At 43.7% G+C, this 19,923-nt stretch overlaps 1 protein-coding gene across 2 annotated transcripts in view; it reads right to left on the bottom strand.

Moving 5' to 3' along the window:
* The window catches only part of RHOV (ras homolog family member V), a 52,684-nt gene that overhangs the window by 22,722 nt on the left and 10,039 nt on the right, over window positions 1-19,923 (bottom strand). The window contains exons 1-3 of one of the 2 annotated variants that reach the window (XM_042446500.1): window positions 17,318-17,598; window positions 16,332-16,581; window positions 14,203-14,464 (exon numbers count right to left, since the gene is read on the bottom strand). In XM_042446500.1, coding sequence (XP_042302434.1) covers window positions 14,203-14,464; window positions 16,332-16,433 — 364 coding nt within the window. In that variant the 5' untranslated portion in view covers window positions 16,434-16,581; window positions 17,318-17,598. Of the gene's footprint in view, window positions 1-14,202; window positions 14,465-16,331; window positions 16,582-17,317; window positions 17,599-19,923 lie in introns of those variants that run through there. The other variant, XM_042446501.1, reaches the window with a different exon arrangement.

The raw sequence follows: 19,923 nt of genomic DNA, 5'->3' as shown, positions 1-19,923 counted from the left end.
TATCTGGGCCCCACAACATACTCACACTCCCAGAATCCCATAGCCTTGAGCCAGAAAAGAGTTAAGCCTTGATATCTGGGCCCCACAACATACTCTAACTCCCAGAATTCCATAGCCTTGAGCCAGAAAAGAGTCAAACCTTGATATCTGGGCCCCACAACATACTCACACTCCCAGAATCCCATAGCCTTGAGCCAGAAACGAGTTAAAGCGCTGCCAAATAGGGTTATTTCTTCAGTGTGGATGCAGCCTGATGCAGCCTCTCGTTCCTCCCTCCCTCTCCTCCAGGTCTTTTTGCTGGCCTGGCGCCTCCCCCTCAGGCTCCGCAAAAAGTTTAGGGCTGGCACTTGCACTCCTCCTGGCTTTGCAAAAAGGAGCCAGGGCCAGGAGGAGTGAAGGTGCTTGCTGGAGCGTGTATGCGCAGCCCCAAACAAGTGCCAGGGCGCCACTTGCGCTCCTCCTGAAGCCAAGAGGAGCGCAAGTGGCACCCTGGCACTTGTTTGGGTGCACACTCCAGCAAGTGCCCTTTGCTCTTCCCTGGCAGCGCACAGACCAGCAAAGCCAGGAGGAGCGCTTTCAGAGCCCTGGTGCTTGCTTGGGGCTGGAGCTGTGTGCACACGTGCACTCCAAGAGGAGCGCAGATGGCACCCCTGAATTTTTTGCACCCTAGGCGACTGCCTATGTGGCCTATATGGAAGAGATTGCCCTGTGGGCAATAGATTGCATCCAAGGCTGTCCCAGATGCAGCACAGGGACAGTTGATGTGGTGTCATTCTGAATGATGTAGAAAGACTTTTGAATTACCAGTCATGGTGGGATAGGTTGGACATTTGGAGTCTTCCGTGGGAAGCAAAATATCAGGAGTAATCACTGAACATGCAGAAAGAGGCACCTCCTTCTAAAAGGAGGGCAAAGATGAAGGTGCCCTTAATGAATTTAAGCGTCTGGGGCTTGCCCTTTCTAGACTCTCATGACGATGTCACAACATTTGAGACTCCATGAACCTTCTTGTCTGCCACTGTATTGTGAGGACAATTTGGAGACATTACTTTTTGGGACGACAGCTACGTGACACCTGACTAAGGGATTCTGGGAGTTGTAGGCCAAAAAGCAACTTTTCTGAACTCTGATTATGGGATGAAGCTGCTTTCATGTGAGCAACAGATGCATGTAAGCCCAGACAGAAAAAAAGAAAGAGAGAGTTGTGGTGCCAGACTGATGTAATGCTTCTTCACCCATCAAGACAGGAGATGTGAAAGCAACTGTTTTCTTGTGGTTGAGAGTCAATTAAGACCTTTACTACCACATCTACACAAAAAGAAGAGGATCCAGTTCTGATCAAAATCTGAAAAGCTCAGATTTTGGCATGACCTTCAATAATTGGGCATTTCCCTTTCAGTATTTGCCAATCCCAAGGTGATTGGAACATTGTTGGCATGCACAGAGTCCTACTAACGCAAGCAATACATGATTAAATAAATATGCACATAGGGAAATAATCCTAACATGATGTTAAATGTACAGTACACACCACTTGCATGGATGAAGTTTGGGAAGCTTACTCTTTGGACTACAGTTCCCAGAATTCCCACCCAACCACTGGTCATATTGACAGGGGGTTCTATGAATTCTAGTCCAAAATAAGTAGCCCAAGCTCTGATTATAAGCAGCAGGACTGAACCTGAAACACAGTGCTACTGTCTTTTGTCAGGTCCCTAGCTACTAAAAAGGAGACACAAAAGATTGCAGCACCATAGTATTAATTTCCCATACAAACAAAAAATTATGCTCAAAATTCTGCAGCATAGATTCCACTCAGAGAGAGAGAGGGGGGGGGAGATCCCAGAGGTGCGAGTAGGGTTCAGGAAAGGAGGAGGCACTAGGGACCATCCATTCACTAAAGAGCAAACAAACAATGGATAATGAAGTGCACCATAGAGTTCTAGAAAAAAATCTTTATAGACTATAGCAAAGCCTTTGACTGAATATATCAAGAAAAGCTATGGAATGCTCTTGAAGAAATAGCAGCGCCATTACATTTAATAGTCCTGATGAGAAATTTGTACTTAGGACAAGAGGCTATTGTTAGAACAGAATATGGAGAAACAGAATGGTTCCTAATTAGCAAAGGATGCATTTTATCATGCTATTTGTTTAACTCATACAGAAAATATCACATGAAGAGCAGTTCAGACTCAGAAGGAAGAGGAAAAAAGATAGGAGGAAGGAGCATTAACAATCTAAGATATGCAGATGACTACTAGTAGAAAACTAGTACTAGTAGAAAACATCAGAGACTTGGAACAATTTCTATGGAAATTTAAACAAGAAAGTGCAAACGTAGGGTTATTGCTGAACACAAAGAAAACAAAAATAATGACCACAGAGAAATTACATAAATTCAACTGAGATAACAACTGAGCTTGGAAAAGTTCCTTTTCTGAACTACTACTCCCAGAATCCCCCCAAAAGCATGGTCCATGTAATAGGGAAGCTGTAGCTCCAAAACACGCTCTTTTGTAAGATAATGTAGAAGGTTACCTCTTTTGAGGGCATCTAAATGTGTATGGGGCAGCCAAATAATGTGCACTGCACTAGTATGAAGACATTTGTTTCCACTCTCTTCATTAGTTCTGTAGGTATTTCATGTCTGTCTAAACCTTGTATTGGCCTCTCCTGTAAACTCTGCTAAAGAGTTTCAGTATAACAGGCTAAACAGGATAGTTTAGTAGGTGACGGTCAATATTTATGCATATTACTGACCCCAAGAGCAAAACTCTCTTGCAATCAGAGATATCAGTAGCTCTGATCTCACCATAAACCCATGGGAACTATGCCCCGGGACAGACAGGTGGAAAGTGCCATCATGAGGCCAATTCTAGGGCTCAGGAGCCCTAGTATGTGCTGGCGGTGCCATTATTGCATGGCACTGCCCACACGGGGGGCATGTCCATGGCGCAAGCACAGCGCTGCACCTGCACATTGCAGCGCTGCATATGAGTCACTGATGCGCCACAGTGCACCAATGGTGCACTCGTGAGGTCTGCGCGGCATCCCAAGGAGAACCCGGTTCTTTTTGGGGCGGAGGGAGGCCGCGCCATTTGGCTGCTCCAGCCTCCCTTGGGAGCAGAAATGGGCACCTCCAGCCCGCCCTTTTTTGGTGGTCTGTCAAGCCCCTACATTTCCTTTCCAGTGCTGTCCAAAATACCATAATGTTCCAGTTCTACTCTGATCCTTTGCCATTTGCAATAGCTTTATACCATGATGGATACAAAGTTCATTAGTGTATCTGTACTATACAGGTCTATCCATTCCATGCTAGTTTAAATTGCCATTACTTCATCTAAGGGATTTGTAGTTTGGAATGGTAGGTAAGGAACTATAATCCAACCCTCAAACTACAATTTAGTACCATGAGGGCCAGAATTAAACTGCTTTAATCCTCAATCAAGAAAGCCAGCATGGTGTAGTGTTGGAGTGTTGGAATAGCAGTCTAGGGACTTTATCATACTGCCTTTACTCCTGCGCAAGGTGAGGGATGTAAATTTAAACAGGCAGATCTTATTGCATATCTCCTGTACCTGGGTAGTAGGCATCCTGTACCTGGGCTGGACTCCTCCCATACCTCGTAAAGAACGGGATTTTCCCATTCTTTACAATGTATTGGAGAAGTCTGGCCGGGGTACAGGATCCCTACTGCCTGGGCACAGAAGTGTGAGATAAGATTCACCTATGTAAGTTTACGTCCCGCTCCTAGCACAGGAGTAAAGGTGTTGTGGTAAAGTCCTTGAAAACCGGGGTTTCAATCCCCACTCAGCCATGGAAATCTGTTGGGTGACCTTGACCAAGTTACATTCTGTCAGACTTAAAGAAGGGCAAATGACAAATCTCCTCTAAAGAAATATTTCAGAAACCAACCCTAGGTGATAATCATCATAGGAGAAGCTCACCATAAGTCACATACATAACAACAATCCAAAATGTTTTCTCTGTGTAGCTTTGGAACTGTAGTTTCTTACATTTGTTTAGGGGAGCTGACTAGTGTTTGTTTAATCAAACTACAAATCTCAAGATTCCTTAAAATGACAATTAAAGAAGTATGATAGATCAGTGTGTGGCATAGGGCACACCCTGAATTAACATTTATTTATCTGATCAAAGCCCATCTCAAACCAAATTTAACCTCTGGTTGATGTACTTCATTTATATTTCACCTTTTGTGTAAAAAGCAGACCCTGAACCTCATAACAAGCTACAATATAATTTGTTGAAATCTGGCTTGTTGTGCTGTGTGAGCCTGATTTTCCTAACAAGGTGTTATTTGTTAACCAGCCACAAAACACAATCTGAACCTGTGGTTTGCTTTTGACTCATAAACTCCGGTTTGAACCGTGGCTTACCATGTTGTGGCTTGTTCCTTGCTGCCTTCTCAGAAACACCAGCTCAGTAAAGGGGTGGGAGACAAACAAACCAGAAATGAGGAAGACAATATACAGTTTGGCTGTACCATTAATGAACTAATCAATACACCATTGTTAATGCAAACAATGGTTTATCATGTCATACGAATGCATCAATTTAATTCAAGGTTAGTCTGCCATTCAGGAACACATCTGACACAAGCCTGCATAACTTCAACAAAGTAGCTGCATTGTGCAATGGGACCATGTCCAGATTATTGGCTTCTTTGCAAAACTCACACAATGAACAACCCACACAGCATCAAGTATGCTCCTTAGGAAAAGTGTGACTGCTAAAAGCACATTTATGGAAGAGGACAAAACAGGATACACATTTGCCTATGGCAGGGTAGACATGCTCTGGGTGTCAGAGGGACATTTTAGGATACTCTTTGCCCTCAAAAATCTATACTGCTGCCATTTAAGCCAACCTGGAATAATGTCAGGACCTGGAAGTCACACTAGAATAGAATAGAATAGATCACTTCCATAATGTAATGAGGCGCAGCCTGCCTGAATGCTGAATCCAAGTGCTGTTTCAAGGCCTTTGTTGCCCTTCTTATTGGCCATTTAGCTTTAAACCAGACTTGGAGCACACAGCATTTCAAATGGAGGAATGTCCTCTGTAAAAAATATTGTACATTTCCATTATGTTTTACTCTTCTGATTGTATCTGCACCTGTCCAAGAGGTTCCACTCCAGGCATTGAAGAAGTGTATTGAATCCATGAAAGCTTATGTTAGAAATGTCTTCTTCCCAGTTAGTCTCAAATTGGTTCCTGTATGTCTTTTTGTAAGCCTGAGGGCAGGGAACCGTCTATTATCCCCTCTGTTGTAAACTGCTCGGATTCCCAGTGATTGGGCAGTATATAAATAAAACCTATTATTATTATTATTATTATTATTTTTGTCCTCTATGAAGCAGGTGATATAGCAACCCAATAAGAAGCATTGGAGTTGCCCATCAAGAGTGCAGGGGGAAATGCATATAATCTTGAGGAAAGGATTTGTAGTGACACTAAGTGATAGCTAACATATGTTTATAAGCACATGCTTTATAGAATTTCAGTTGTAGGAAGGATAACCCTAATGAGGTTATAAAGGTCTTTAACAAGAAAAAGTAATTTCGGTTTACAGCTACCCTGATTTGGGTTTGTAACTTAGGACTCCCATTGTTCATAAATTAGAAGGTTTACGTTTTCATTCGGCAGTGTATGACAGCTAAAAAACACAATGATAGTATCCTTATGAGACTATGCTGGTAGTCTGTTCCAGTTTGAGGGAGGCAATGATAGTGTACTAAATAGCATTGGGTGTGTACATGAAAACCAAAGATCAAATGACTGCTTAGCTAGGAAACCTCATTGGGTGGCCTTAGGCAAGTCAACATTTCCTAGGGTTGCTGTTGGGAGAAGAAGGGGAAAGAATGAGATAAGGGCACAATGTATCCTGGCCCGAGTCCTTGGAGTAGTGTTGAAAACAAACACACCTTTAGGAAAGAGATTGCAAGGATTATTCCAAGAAGCCAGAATGATGGGCATTTTCAAATTGTGTAGGGCAGAAAAACTAATTAAGCTATTGTCGTCATGTCTTGGAAAACAATTTTCAGATAAGGAAAAGCCAGATATACAATGGCTGCTGGTCAGGAGAAGGCCTTGCTTGGTCTTAAAAAGATGAACCATCTGTTGTGGATGCAGGAGAAAAACAAACTTGACAACCTTCAAAATTTTGAAAACCTGGGCTCAGGGACAGTCATGGACATTTTACTGACTGAGGCGAAGGACAAGAGTTGCCCTCTGCCTGTCAAAACTACCCAGACTGGACATTGCATCGTACCTTGACAACATCCTTCAACACACCTGAAGACACCAGATTAGTTTAGATTAGTTTACAGTGGAGGGCAACTGGCCAAGGGCCTGGCCCCACTGCCCCTTCCACATCATCATTAAGATTCCCAGATCTCAGGGACTGGCTCCTTTTTTACCAGTCTGATGCAAAGGGAAGGATTTTCAGATAACTGCCTTGGAAAGTATGTGTGTATGTACCTATCTTCTTCATTTGCTTTTATATGTTGTTCTTGATTTGAATGGCATACTCTGAGCAATTGTGCTTGGTGCTTAATGTGTCATGCTTAATGACATTAACAACGACTGGTTCTTGTCACATCAAAAGTCCCTAATTCCTTCAGGGTTCTGGCCCTGAAATCTCAGTACTCAGAATAGCCCTGAACTGGCAGTCCTACTCACCAACTGCTACCTGAAATAGCAGCCTCACTCTGCAAAATACCGTAGTAGGCCTGCTTCCTCATGGCTGTTTCTAAAGTAAGAAAAACACTTAAAAAAATCACAGTTCAACAAAATCCCAAGCTCAAACCTGATCCTTCCTTTTATTGAATCTCAGGGCAGTGGGCAACGCTGTTGTATGCCTTCAGTTTGTCTCTGACTTATGAGGACCCTAAGGGTTTTCTGTGGCTGAGAGTATGTGACTCACCCAAGGTCACTCATTGGGTTTCCATGGCCAAGTGAGAAATCAAACCCTAGTGTCGAGAGTCTTAGTCTTAAAACTCAAAACACTACACCATTTTACCATGCTGGGTAAAATACAACACACAAAGATTTTAAAAACAACTGGCAACGTCTTGAAGTAGGTAACTCCAGAAAGCAACCAACAGTGAAATGACCACTATAAGATCAAATTGGAGCCATTGCCTACTGTCATCTGTTCCATCTTAAAAAAAACAATGACCAAAAATATTACTTTCTCCAGATATCGTCAGCCTATCTGCACAAGGCTGCTCTTTCTCTTAGATAAGACAATTGAGCACAACAAAGAGAAAGGGGGGAAACTAGCTGACAAAAGTAAATTCTAACAATACTAAGAACTCTAAATACTCTAGTACAGGGACAAGGAATGTGTTGGCCTCCAGATGCCTCCATCTCTCATAACTCTCATCACTGGTTATGCTAACGCAGTTTGACAGTACTCTTGAAAGGCCACATGTTCCTGCCTCTTAGCACAGCATATTCAAACCCCTTCATGTACAACAAGTTGTAATTCTTACAACAACCCTGTAAAGTAAGACAATACTGTATTGTATTATTTATCCCTGTATTACAGATGAAAGTTGGGCTGGGAATGAAAAAACCCACCTAGTGAGTGTATAGCAGAGGCAAGATACAAAGTGGGGATTTGCTGATTTAGAGCTGTTTCTTTGCTAGTACATTATCTCCTTTTGCCCTATCATAATCAAATGACCTGAAATGCTTGCAATGTGCATATGCTCTTGCTAAATATTTCAGTCCAACTTTGATCCATGTATGTCAAAAGAATATACCAGTACCACAAAGAGAGAGGCAGGTTTTGGGGTGCTTCTAAAAGAAAATGGGATAAAAGGAAGAAAAAGAGAAGGAGACAAAACCATGCCCACCACCAGTCCTCTGGAGAGGACATCTCTGTTGGGCTTTGCCTCCAACCATCAACAACAGGCTGAGGAACCTTATGCCAATGAGAATTTATTTTTAAATTTGTTTTCCCTTCCCCTCCCAATCTTTTTTTCCTTTAGTGTTGCATCTTTCCAGCTATATAGCAGAGCATAATTACAAGAAAGGAAGGAAGGGCCTATCTAAATAATGCCAACAACTTTGTTTAATAGTATAATGGTGTAGCTATTTTCCCTTAGAAAGATATTTTCAAAATCCAGTTGGGCATACTCTCCAGCAACTATATGGAAGACTGTAGCCATTCATTTCTCTCCCCCCACCCTCCACTGCCCAAAAAAACCCTTCTTCAGCTCTGCTCTTGTTCAAAAGTAAATCACACAGAGGTCAATGGGGTTTAATCTTAAATTAGCATGCACAGGATTACAACCTAGAAGGGTTATTGTATTAGTTGATCACAGGTATGAAGATAATCCTGTGACACCATAAAGATGCTGAAAGCAAAAGATTACTGCATCAGAAACATTTCTTTGACATTCTCTTCATTGTTCTATCATGATGGAAACTTGGAAAGGCCCAAGTATGTTAAAAAATCCTACTTAACTTTGGAGCAAACAACTCTCTGACAACTAGAGACAGCAAAACCAAAAATCTTTCCACAGAGGCCATCTTCTTCCCAAACCACTCAGGATCACCATCACAAGTTCCGTCCACATTGCAGAAATAATCCAATTTGATACCGCATTAACTGTCATGGCTCAATGCTACAGAATTGTGGAAATGGAGCTCTTGTGCCACAACAAACTACCATTTTCCTAATTCCATAGCACTGAGCCATGGCAGTTAAAGCAGTATCAAATTGGATTATTTCTGCAGTGCAGATGCAGCTCTAATTAGAGACCCATTCCTACCCCGCCCCCACTTCTCCCAGGGTAGTCACTTTGCCCTATAGCAGTTCATAGGGAATACCAGGAAAAGCTATTCACACCTAGCTCTCATGCTGAGCCTTTCTGTCTTTCCTTTTAGAAGACATACATCGAAACTGATGACTAATAGTTTTTGAAGAGTACTAGCAGGTTGTGAGCAGCTACAACAGGACAAAGAAAACAGTTTGGGTATTCTTGGGAAGTACTATACTAATTTTAAAAATGCACCATAATAATATTATTCAGTATTATGTTTTAGATATTATTTTAAAAAAGTCACCCAGTGCTCAAGATAAATTTGCAAGGTTTCCAATTTTTTGGGGGGGGAGGGGGAGCAATGGTGTCACTATGGTTGGTGTGCCCCAGTGTAGTAACTCATGGTGCCACCCTCCCCATTGACCTTCTCCCATATCACACCACACCAAATCCTTAGTAATGCTTTTTTGCACTAATGTTACTTGTAAACGATAATTCCCATATACCATTGAATGCAATGCTAATAGCTGTGACATAAACAAGAAGCAAAATTAATATTAAACCTTCAAATTGGAATATCATACACACAACCTAAATATATGTACATATACATAGTGAAGATTTGGTTACAATTTGATGTTTTTAAAGACAATTTAAAAAAGAATTAAACTTTTTAAAAATTTCATATTTTTTTTTAAAATTTGAAATTTTAATTTAAAAACATTCTGGGGCCTCTTCTTTCTCCTTCCACTGAGCATCACCTCACTCCTACCATTTCTTAAAGAATTTTAAAGGGAAGCAGGTGAATGCCACAGCCCATTTCTGTCCAAGTAAGTGTTTGAAGAGCAGTGGTGTCAACCCCCCCCCCCCTTTAAGGTATCATCTGTTACGGTCTGCACCCCCTGCACCCGCTAGTGACGCCACTGGGGGGAGTATGCTAATTAGAGATTTATCAGGCTCAAACTATTTTTAATAATAAAATTACTGTTTTCTACTAGGTCTGAAGACAAACGTTGGATACAAATAATTATTTACCAAGTAGTAACTTTCTACTGAGTGGTTTAGATAATTACTAGGTAAGTTGCAGTTACTCAGAAATTGGAAGGTATGTCCAGTGTCCAATCATCCTGAGGGATACAAAATTCCAGCACAATTTTATTCTGTCACAGATGTAACTTTAATTTCATCAGCAATCCAATACACACTTTATTGGGAACATGCCCCATTTGTTTCAATGGGGCTTACTTCTGCATAGACTGTAGGCATGCATTCAACTGCAGTGTTAAAACAAGTCTTATCAGCGTTTTAAAAAGAATGAGGGAGGGGGAAAGGAGTCTTGTGGCAACCTTTACCAGATTTATTTTAGCATGAGTTTTTTATGGATTCCTATCTCCTCAATCTACCTGAGGAAGCAGACTGTAAAGCACAAAGTTTTGTGGTAAAATAAATCTGTTCCTTTTAGTGGTGCTATAAGACTACTTCCCCCCCCCCCTTTCCTTTTACTGTATACTGAAACAAGACTAGCACCACTATCTCTTTGAAAAGTTCTGTCATCTGGAAAGCAATGCCCTCACTTCTGTGCCTTAATGTTGTGTTGTAAGTAGGGTTGCCATAATTCTGGACCTCCAAACTGGAACAAATGGACAAAAGTAGGACAAAATTTTCAAATGTAGGACACATTTTAAAAAAATGGAGGACACGCAAAAAATTGATTATTTTTTTAAAATGTTAATATAAATGCATGTTTCTTAGGCATGATCAAAATGGAGGACATTTTGGCATTGTTCCTAGACAGATCACAGAAACGGACTTCCCTTTCTGGTCACCCCCCCTCCCCCATTCCAAACAGCACATTTGGGCATTGAAGAGGAGGAAGAGTGGAAAAGGCAGAGGAGGAGGAAGAAGGGGAGGAAGAGGGGAAGATGAGGAAGAGATGGAGAAGAAGAGGAGGAGGAAGAAGATGAAGAAGAGGAGGAAAGAGAGGAAGAGGAAGAAGGGGAGGAAGAAGAGGAGGAGGAGGAGGAGGAGGAGGAGAGGAAGAAGAAGAGGAGGAAAAAGATGAAGAAGAAGGGGAGGAAGAGGAGGAGAAAGAAGAAGGAGGAAGAAGGGGAGGAAGAAAAGGAAGAGGAGAGGAGGCAGAAGAAGAGGAGGAGGAGAAAGAGGAAAGGCTCTTTCCTCTGCCTGGCTGCCTCCGTCGCCAACGGAGGAAGCCAGGCAAGGGAATGGGGCCTCGCTGAAGCGAAACTCCAAATCCCTGCTTGGCTGCCTCCGTCGCCGTTTTGCCCCCACCCCCGGGATTCCCCCCCCCGCGATGGAGGCAGCCAGGCAGGGGTTTGGGGCTTCGCTTCAGCCGTCCTCCAAGCCCCAGCCAAGCCTGGAGGACTCCGCGATTGCGGAGGAGCCTCCAGGGCATGGCCAGGGCTTGGGAGACAGCCATCCTCCAAACCCCAGCCAAGCCTGGAGGACTCGCTGGGGGGGAGAGAGTCCCAGGGGCGGGGCCAAACTGGGGGGGACCGTGTGGACCCGCCCCAAATCGGGAAGTCCCGCCCCCAGGTGGGATATGGGAAGCTAGTTGTAAGCCTTCTGTACTCTAGTTTAACATCCTATCACAAGACTTGGGAGATTTTCTTATGGCAATGGGATAAGGATGGGATTATCCCGTCCGTGACTGCGATGACACGAATGGCTTTCAATTCGTAGTGCCGATCCCACCATTAACCTATCATTAAAGTAGCATTGCATTAACGCAAATTTCCATTAATGCAAAATGCTGACCAATGTTGCTTTAATGACAGGAAAATGGCAGGAAAATGATGGGATCTGCGTGACTTCATCTGAAAGCCTTTTGCGCGATTGCTATCATTCATGCTTCCCAGAGGAGATAAATGCAAATCCCGTCTGAAAGTCCTTCCTGTGATCGTGTGGGACATAATCAAGCCTTTCATACTATCTTTATTGCTAGAATGAATGAATTAGTAACTCTATTTCAAATATCATTCAACTGTTTGATTCTTCCCACAGTGTTAACTGGAAACACAGTTCAAATGTAGTAAATTCTTGAGCTTTACTCTCCTTTTTAAAAACATCCCAAACCAGTCAAGCAGACTAAGATGTCTTGCACAGTTAGCTGAGAGAGCGCGTTACCACCCATATTTCGGTTAAAAGGCCAAACCTGTTTCTTTTCTAACTTCTTATTGAAGGTTCAAGATATGACTGGAGAAGTATTCTCTGCAAAAAGCTTCTCATAATTGGTAACACCAGTTTAGAGTCACCAGAGTTTAATAGAGTTTAACTTGTACCATATGTGCAACCACATGATGATTTAAAGTAGGGCTGGGAGACCTGTGGCCCACCAGATGTTGTTGAATTCCAACCTGTCACATCCATCATAATGTATGGCCATGGATGATGAGAGGTGCAGTCCAGCAACATCTCAAGGGCTACACAATCCCACCCCTCTGCTGTAAATACCATGTTAGACACCAAACGTCTAACATGTACCTGAGAGTAAGTTTCACTGGATCCTGTGGAGTTTTCTTCTGTGTAGACATACATATGATTGTGTTATTAATGGAACTTTCAAGAAGTAAGATTAATGTGCTTCCTGCTTGATGTAAATACCCTACATATCCATGGATTCTGCATCCCACAGATTAAACCATACATGGCTTGAAAATATTTTTAAAATACATCAAAACACAAACCTTGGCTGTGCCATTTTTATAAGGGGCACCATTTTATTATTCCATTATATAAAGTGGGACTTGAGCATCCATAGATTTTGGTATCCACAGGGGGTTCTGGAACCAAAGCCCGGTGGAAACCCAGGGCCCACTTTATTTACAAAATGAACGTCTACCAGAAATTTGCAGTCTTTTGGTCAATTACAAGACAAGGGATTCAAAATATTTGTATTTGTAATATAAAAGGGATCTCTACAGCAGTTGGCTGTAAGGTCAAAGCTGCATCAAGAACAGAAGATTACAAAGTATATTTAGCATCGACCCTTCGTATCCACTGTGGTTTGGTTCCAGGACCTCCTGTGGATACCAAAATCCGTGGATGTTCAAGTCCCATTAAGTACAATGAATAGTAAAACTGTGTCCCTTGTATAAAATAGCCAAATTAAGGTTTGTTGTTAAGAATTTATATTTTTAAAAATATTTTCAAGCCGTGGATGCTTGAATCTGTGGATACAGAGGGCCAACTGTATTTGAAGCAGAGATCACATACAGTGTTGTTATCTCGCCCCTCCTTGTAAGGCTCCCATATGAAAGGGGGAAATTAGGTAGTTAAAATTTTCCCTCTTGTTGCATCTGCTTGTTGAGGACAGCTTCGGTTTAACTGCTGCTTGTTATGGCAATGGGGGTTGGGTTAAGCCGTTGAGGAACTGCCCATGCTTTTTTGGAATTAAGCCCAACTGAAATGAATAGGCTCTTACTTTCAAATGACCACAGAGTCAGGATGATTTGACAGACATCCTAGCTAAGTAGCTAGCATGATATTTATCTGTTTGTTTCAATAATGGCATTGGTATCTCACCTCCTTATTCCCACAGATCAACATGTTATATATCTGGTGTCTCAGATCTTCAGTTCTACAGATCAGTATATTGCTATCTATCTGGTATCCCACTTCTTGAATCCCGCAGATCAATATGTAGCTGTCTGGTATCTTGAATTTCGCACATCATCATCTTACTATCTCTTATCCCACTTCTTGAATCCCAGAGATCAATATGTTGCTTTGGGTCTGGTATCTTGAATTTCGCACATCATTACGTGGCTATCTATCCAGTATCTTGAATTTCGCAGATCATTATGTTGCTATCTATATGGTATCCCACCTCTTGAATCCCACAGATTAGTATGTTGCTATCTGTTTGGTATCTTGAATTTTGCACATCATTATCTTGCTATCTATCTGGTATCTTGAATCCCACAGATCAACACGTTGCTATCTGGTATCCCACCTCTTAAACTCCACAGATCATTGTTGCTGCCTATCCAGGGAGACCAGATGTCCTCCTTTTCCAGGCCAAGTCCTGCATTTCAACCTCCTATCCAGGGGGGGATTTCAAACGGTCCTCCATTTGGAGCATGAATTTACATTTCTAGGAGTTTTTTTGCTTTTATTTGGTCATGTACCCCATTTTTTTCCTCTTGAAATTCCTACAGCTTGCGGTGCCCTGTCCTCCTTTGTGATGAGAACATCTGATCACCCTCGGTCTGTCTAGTTCAGAGCTCCAAAATTAAAACCAAACCAAAACACACAGATGAAAAAACCCCACAGAATTTCGAAAAGTTACTTCTCCCAGAATCCCCCCAGCCAGCATTGTCCAAACGCTGGACAAACTGAGACCCATCCACTGCCCACCACTGGGAGAAGGAGATGAGCTGCTTACCTGAGAAGGTGTCCAGGGCAGTGGGCTGGTATTGATCAGGGTAGCCATTGGTGGTGTAGCTCACAATCAGGCTGGTTTTGCCCACTGCCCCATCCCCAATGAGGACACATTTGATGCCCAGCTCTGAGCCACTGCCTCTGCTGGGGGTGCTGCATCTTCTTCTCCTTCTCAAGGGGGAGTAATCCAGTAACTCCTGGGGAGGCATCCTTTGGCCAGTGGGAAGGGAGACCTTTGGTGCCTCTCCTTTGCAAAAGTTGGGTGACTTGAAGCAAAAAGAAAGCAAAAGAAAAGAAATGGTAGTTGTAGATATTATTTCTTCTAATACATATCTTTTAAACCCCTCCTTAAGTCTTCAGGATGCTCCAGAATAAGACAGGAGTGTCCAAATGTGGGTCAAGACCTGTTTCCCAGCAGTTTCTCTTTCCCTGGGACTGCATCCCTCAGGTGTCTTGAAACTGGAGGCAGGGAAGGAGAGCATATTGCAACTCAGGTTTCTCTCCTGGGCGGGATTTCCACCCTCTTCACTTTACATTAACTTCCCAGACCAGTCTGGGGTTTCTGGTTGCTTTTTTTTTTAAACCCAACCTTTGTGATTTGCATGGGTTCCACCCTTTGTAACTTGATTCTGCATTTTGGGTGTGCTTCAACAAGTCAGAAGAACTCCTTGGCCATTTCATCCTTTTCTCTTACACTTCTGGGGCTGCATCTGCACTGCAGAAATAATCCAGTTTGACCCCCCTCTTAACTGCCATGTCTCAATGCTATGGAATTTAATGATATGGTTTTTAAGTGCTTTTATCTTTTTTTTACTGCATGATGGGTCCTTGGATTGGTTCCAGAACCCACCATGGATACCAAAATCTGTGGGTGTTCAAGACCCATTAAATCCAATGCAATACTGAAATGGTGTCCCTTCTATAAAATAGCAAAATCAAGGCCTGCTTTTTGGAATTTATGATTTGTTGGAATATTTTCTACCCGTGGATGCTTGAATCCATGGATGAAGAATCCATGGATAAAGAGGGTCAACTGTATTCTATTTTTTAAAACAAAAACAAGTGATCAGTTTTAATATTGTAATAGTTTAATTCTATTTTAATGGTCACTTTCTAATTGTACTGTGCTTTTAAATGGCAAGCTACTTTGACTCCCAATTTTGGAGGAAAGTGGGATATAAATAAATAGAATAATCATTATTATTATTTTTCTGGGAATTGTAGTTTTCTGAGATATTTAGCCTTCTCTATCAGAGAGCTCTGGTGCCACAACAAACTACAATTCCCAGAATTCCATAGCATTTCTTTATTTATTTCAAGGATTTATATCCTGCCTTTCTCCCACAGTGGGATTCATTGAACCATGGCATTTAAAATGATGTCAAACTGGACTATTTCTGCAGTGCAGATGCAGCTTGTGAAGGTAGTGCAGGCTGTTTAATGTCAGCTGTAAGACAGACAGATGGGTGGATGCATGGTGTTGTGAGACAGTTTTCACAGGGCAGGGAAGCCAAAGGCTGGTGGAGCAATAAGGATTTGAGTATCACTTACAACAGAAGAAGTTACTGTGGAAAACTTTTTGCATAGGGAATGACAAAAAATAACCTACAATTAATGCATTTTAATTAGAAAATATGTTGTGAGGCTTCCCCAAATGTAAATCGGTCTAAAACACAGTATTTTCCACATGCACAATTGCTGTGTAAACTAATTAACAGTGACTAGGCAGTAAATTTATATTGTGCAAGTCATACTGTTATAATAATTAAACCATTAACAGATCCCAATGAGCTGTGGTTTCTCTGCAGGGCTTGTACAGAAACTGTCAACTTAAAGTTCCTTCAAATATGTTATTTTCAGAAGGCAAGATAATTAAATTTGCCTTCTCTGATAAATCACTGAATGCCTGTATTATGTCATGGCATGTGTCAAAATGGAGAATAAATTTTCACATGCAGCTGTAGTGTGTGAAAAGATAACGACCTATAGTGTATAGGAGTAGAAAGGCTTACATGCATAGCGACAATATTCTTATTTGGGGAGGAAGCAATGCCCTGGTTGGCCTCCCCAGTCATTGCACCCCTGGGTGAGTGTGAGGGGCAGGAGAAAATATTACCATCTATAACAGCACACCTTCAAACCAGTCTTGGCTAGTCTTGCTTCAACAATCTCTTCTTTCTGACTTGCTTCTGGCGTGACCACCTTGGAGAAGAAGTTGCCCAAAAGTGTTATCATTGGAAATTTCAAATCACAGCTTGGAAAAGTTACCCATGCTGGCTGAGAGTTTCTAGAAGCTGAATATTTAAAATGACTTGCATATTCTGCTTCAAATAATTCATGCCTCAAGGGATGGTGCTCTTGTGTTGTGTTCTTTTGTCAACATCTGAAATGATTTTTAAAAAGGGAAGCAATTTATTTAATACATTAACTCAAGCAGCTTGCAGAGCAGTTTATGAAACAACATATTTGCCATATTATAACAGAGGTTTTCCCATGAGAAAGATGGGATCAGGCCTATTCTCAAAAAGTAAATGAAAAACCTTTCAATAATATAGGAAAGTCCCATGCTCACTAAAATCATATGCTGTGGAGTAGACCAGGCGGAATCCTCCAGCCACCATGCTCCCAGTAGGGTAAAAAGTAGCTTTTTAAAGGGGTAATGCAGGGTTTCTCCCCCTTGATATGATTCAGTTCCCAGTACTCTGAAAGTTCCTAACAATTTCATCAAGCTGCATCTACACTGCAAAATTAATGCAGTTTGACCCCGCTTTAACTTCCGTGGCTCAATGTTATGGATCTCTGGGATTTGTAGTTTTGTGAGCTATTTAGCCATCTATGTCATAGCGCTCTGGTGCCACAACAAACTATAAATCCCAGGATTCCATGGGATGGAGCCATGGCAGTTAAAGCAATGTCAAACTGCATTAATTCGGCAGTGTGCCAGCAGCCTCAGTGTCGACTCATCCAATTGTTTCCTCTTTGCAGGGTTGAGTGCCATCTCAACATTATAGTCCTTTTGTGGATCCAGTCCCAAAGAAAGTTTGTCTACAGCAATAATAATAATAATACTGTAATAATAATAATAATAATAATAATAATAATAATAATTTATATCCCACCTCTCCAAGCAGATCGAAGCTTTGCTTAAGATGACTGGTGTATCCATATGCTACCAATAGCCAGAAGATCATACCAGTAGTATCTTATTGCTCAGACTGGATCTTTAAATACCTTCACTAGCAGTGTTGCCAAACATGACAATATGGCTGAAGGATAAAGAGGAAGATCTTCCTGAAGCAAGAATGCAGATAGAGAGGTGAGGGTCCCAAGGGAAACCATCAAGAAGTAAGGGCCTTGGAAAAGAAGAGGTTGTGCCACAAAGGTGTCAGGCAAGGAAGGAATGCAGTCAGTCATGTTTACATTTCCATAGCCATTTGCACCATTTGGTGGGCACTCTGGCTCTGAATCCTCCTGGCCAATTCTTCAAAAGATTCTTTTTCTGTTAAAAAACAAAAAGGTATTACATTTCAGAACCCCACCCTTTCACTCAAAGAGGGTCAAACTCCATTGCTTACATACATTTCTAAAGCATGTCAGGGATGGTAATTTTGGTCAACAAACAGAGCATAGCAACATAAGACAAATGAAGGGGCAGTGAGCTTATCATGGTTCTTATGTTCTGTAAACATGATGTGGCAAGCAAACAAGTCTTGGCTTTTTGAAAGAGATTAAATCTTTGCTGCATTTCATGCAGTATATGTGCAGCAGTCTACTTAACTCCAAACATGTATTTTTCTCCTGCATTTAGTCAGAGGGTTGCATGTGATGCACTGTATTCTCTAAGACCAAATTCATTCCCAGCAGAAGAGACAGAGTACTGCTGCTGAATGAGATAAATGGCTCAAAAAAACAGCTGAAAGGACAATCCTCACATTTCTACTCAGATATGTGTATGATTGCTCTCTGGGTATAGGACTATAAGGATGACTAAAAAGATAAATAAATGAGAGCAGTCAGACTTGAAGTCCCACTAGAAACCACAAAAGGACTAAACTGAAGGCTTTATCTCACTATAGGTTTGTTGCACGACTGTACTAGTTCTGCGTTTGATCTTTCTTTATTACCTGATTACATGACTCTCCCATTGTTACGTTGCATTTCCATCATTATTGGATCACATCTTTGATGGAAATAACCTGTTAAGGCTGGGTAGGCAACCTTTTTGAGCCGGGGGCCGGGTTCCTGTCCCTCAGACAACTGGGGGGCCGAAACCAAAAAACTGGGGGGCCGCATGCCGGGGGTGGAGCTTCCACCCCCAGGGGTGGAGCTACATGCTGGGGGCGGAGCTTCCACCCTCTGGGGGCGGGGCTTTCTGTGCTTCCTTTCCCGACCTCCAGCTGTCTGAGAGACAGCTAGAAGGGGAGATTGGGAGAGGGGATGACAGACGCGCACCTGCTCCTCCTGCCCTTCCTTGGCCCCCAGCTGCCTCTCAGAGACAGCTGGGGACCAGTAAGGGCCTGTGAAGGGCAGGAGCAACAGGCGCATGGCCCCTGCTCCTTTCCTCAGGGCTTTGCCAGGCCTGAGGTGTCCTCCGAAGGACACCTCAGGTCTGCCGAAGCCCCGTGGGGAGGAGGAGGAGGCCGGCAGCCCCTCATCCTTTCCTCGGGGCTTTGCCAGGCCTGAGGTGTCTGCCGAAGCCCCGCAGGGAGGAGGAGGTGTGTGCCCGCCCTCTCTTCCTCGGTCCCTTCCTTCGGCCGAACGGGCTCCAAGGGGCCCTTTCGGCCAAAGGGGAGGGAGGCTGAAGGGAAGGGCTTGGACACCTGTCCCAGGCCCTTCCCTTCGGCTCTTCCCTTCGGCCGAAAGGGCTCCAAGAGGCCCTTTCGGCCAAAGGGAAGGGCTTGGGCAGGCCGCCTCCTGGGCTCCTCCACGGCCCTTGCAGCCCCAGACCTCTCTCTCTGGAGGGACGCCTGGTATTGCATGTGCTGCGAGGGAGCCCTGGAGTGGCAGGCCGCCTCCTTCTTGGCCTCTGCGGAGGCTTCGGCCTCCGCAGAGGCTGACAAGGAGAGAGGAGGCCAGCGGCGGTGGCCCCGCATGCTCCTTCTCGGCCTCTGGCTGCGGCCTCCACAGAGGACGAGAAGGGGAGGGAGGCCGAAGGGAAGAGCTTGGGCACCCGTCCCAGGCCCTTGCCTTTGGCTCTTCCCTTCGGCCGAAAGGGCTCCAAGGGGCTCTTTCAGCTGAAGGGAAGGGCTTGGGCAGGCCGCCTCCTGGGTTCCTCCACGGCCCTTGCAGCCCTAGGCCTCTCTCTCCAGAGGGAGGCCTGGGTCTGCATGGGCTGCGACGGAGCCCAGGAGTGGCAGGCCGCCTCCTGGGCACGGCCCTTCCAGCCCCAGGCCTCTCTCTCCGCGGGCTTCTTGTCGGCCTCTGCAGAGGCTTCGGCTTCCACACAACCGGGGACGAGATAAGAGAGAGGAGGCTGGCGGCCCCCCCGCACGCTCCTTCTCGGCCTCTGTGGAGGCTGTGTCCTCCCACAGAGGACGAGAAGGAGAGAGGGAGAGAAGAGTCCGGCGGCGGCACAAGCCCGCACGGCTTCCTTGTCTGCCCTCTGTGAGGCTTGCCGGCCCCACACCTAGGGACGAGAAGGGAGGCCGAAGGGAAAGGCTTGGGCACCGTTCCCAGGCCCTTCCTTTCCGCTCTTGCCTTCGGCAAAAGGGGCTCCAAGGGGGCC

This window comes from Sceloporus undulatus, chromosome 1 (assembly GCF_019175285.1).
Source record: "Sceloporus undulatus isolate JIND9_A2432 ecotype Alabama chromosome 1, SceUnd_v1.1, whole genome shotgun sequence".
Lineage (NCBI taxonomy): Eukaryota > Metazoa > Chordata > Lepidosauria > Squamata > Phrynosomatidae > Sceloporus > Sceloporus undulatus.
Note: the sequence above shows the minus strand (reverse complement) of the source record. Positions and strands in the feature narration are given on the sequence as shown.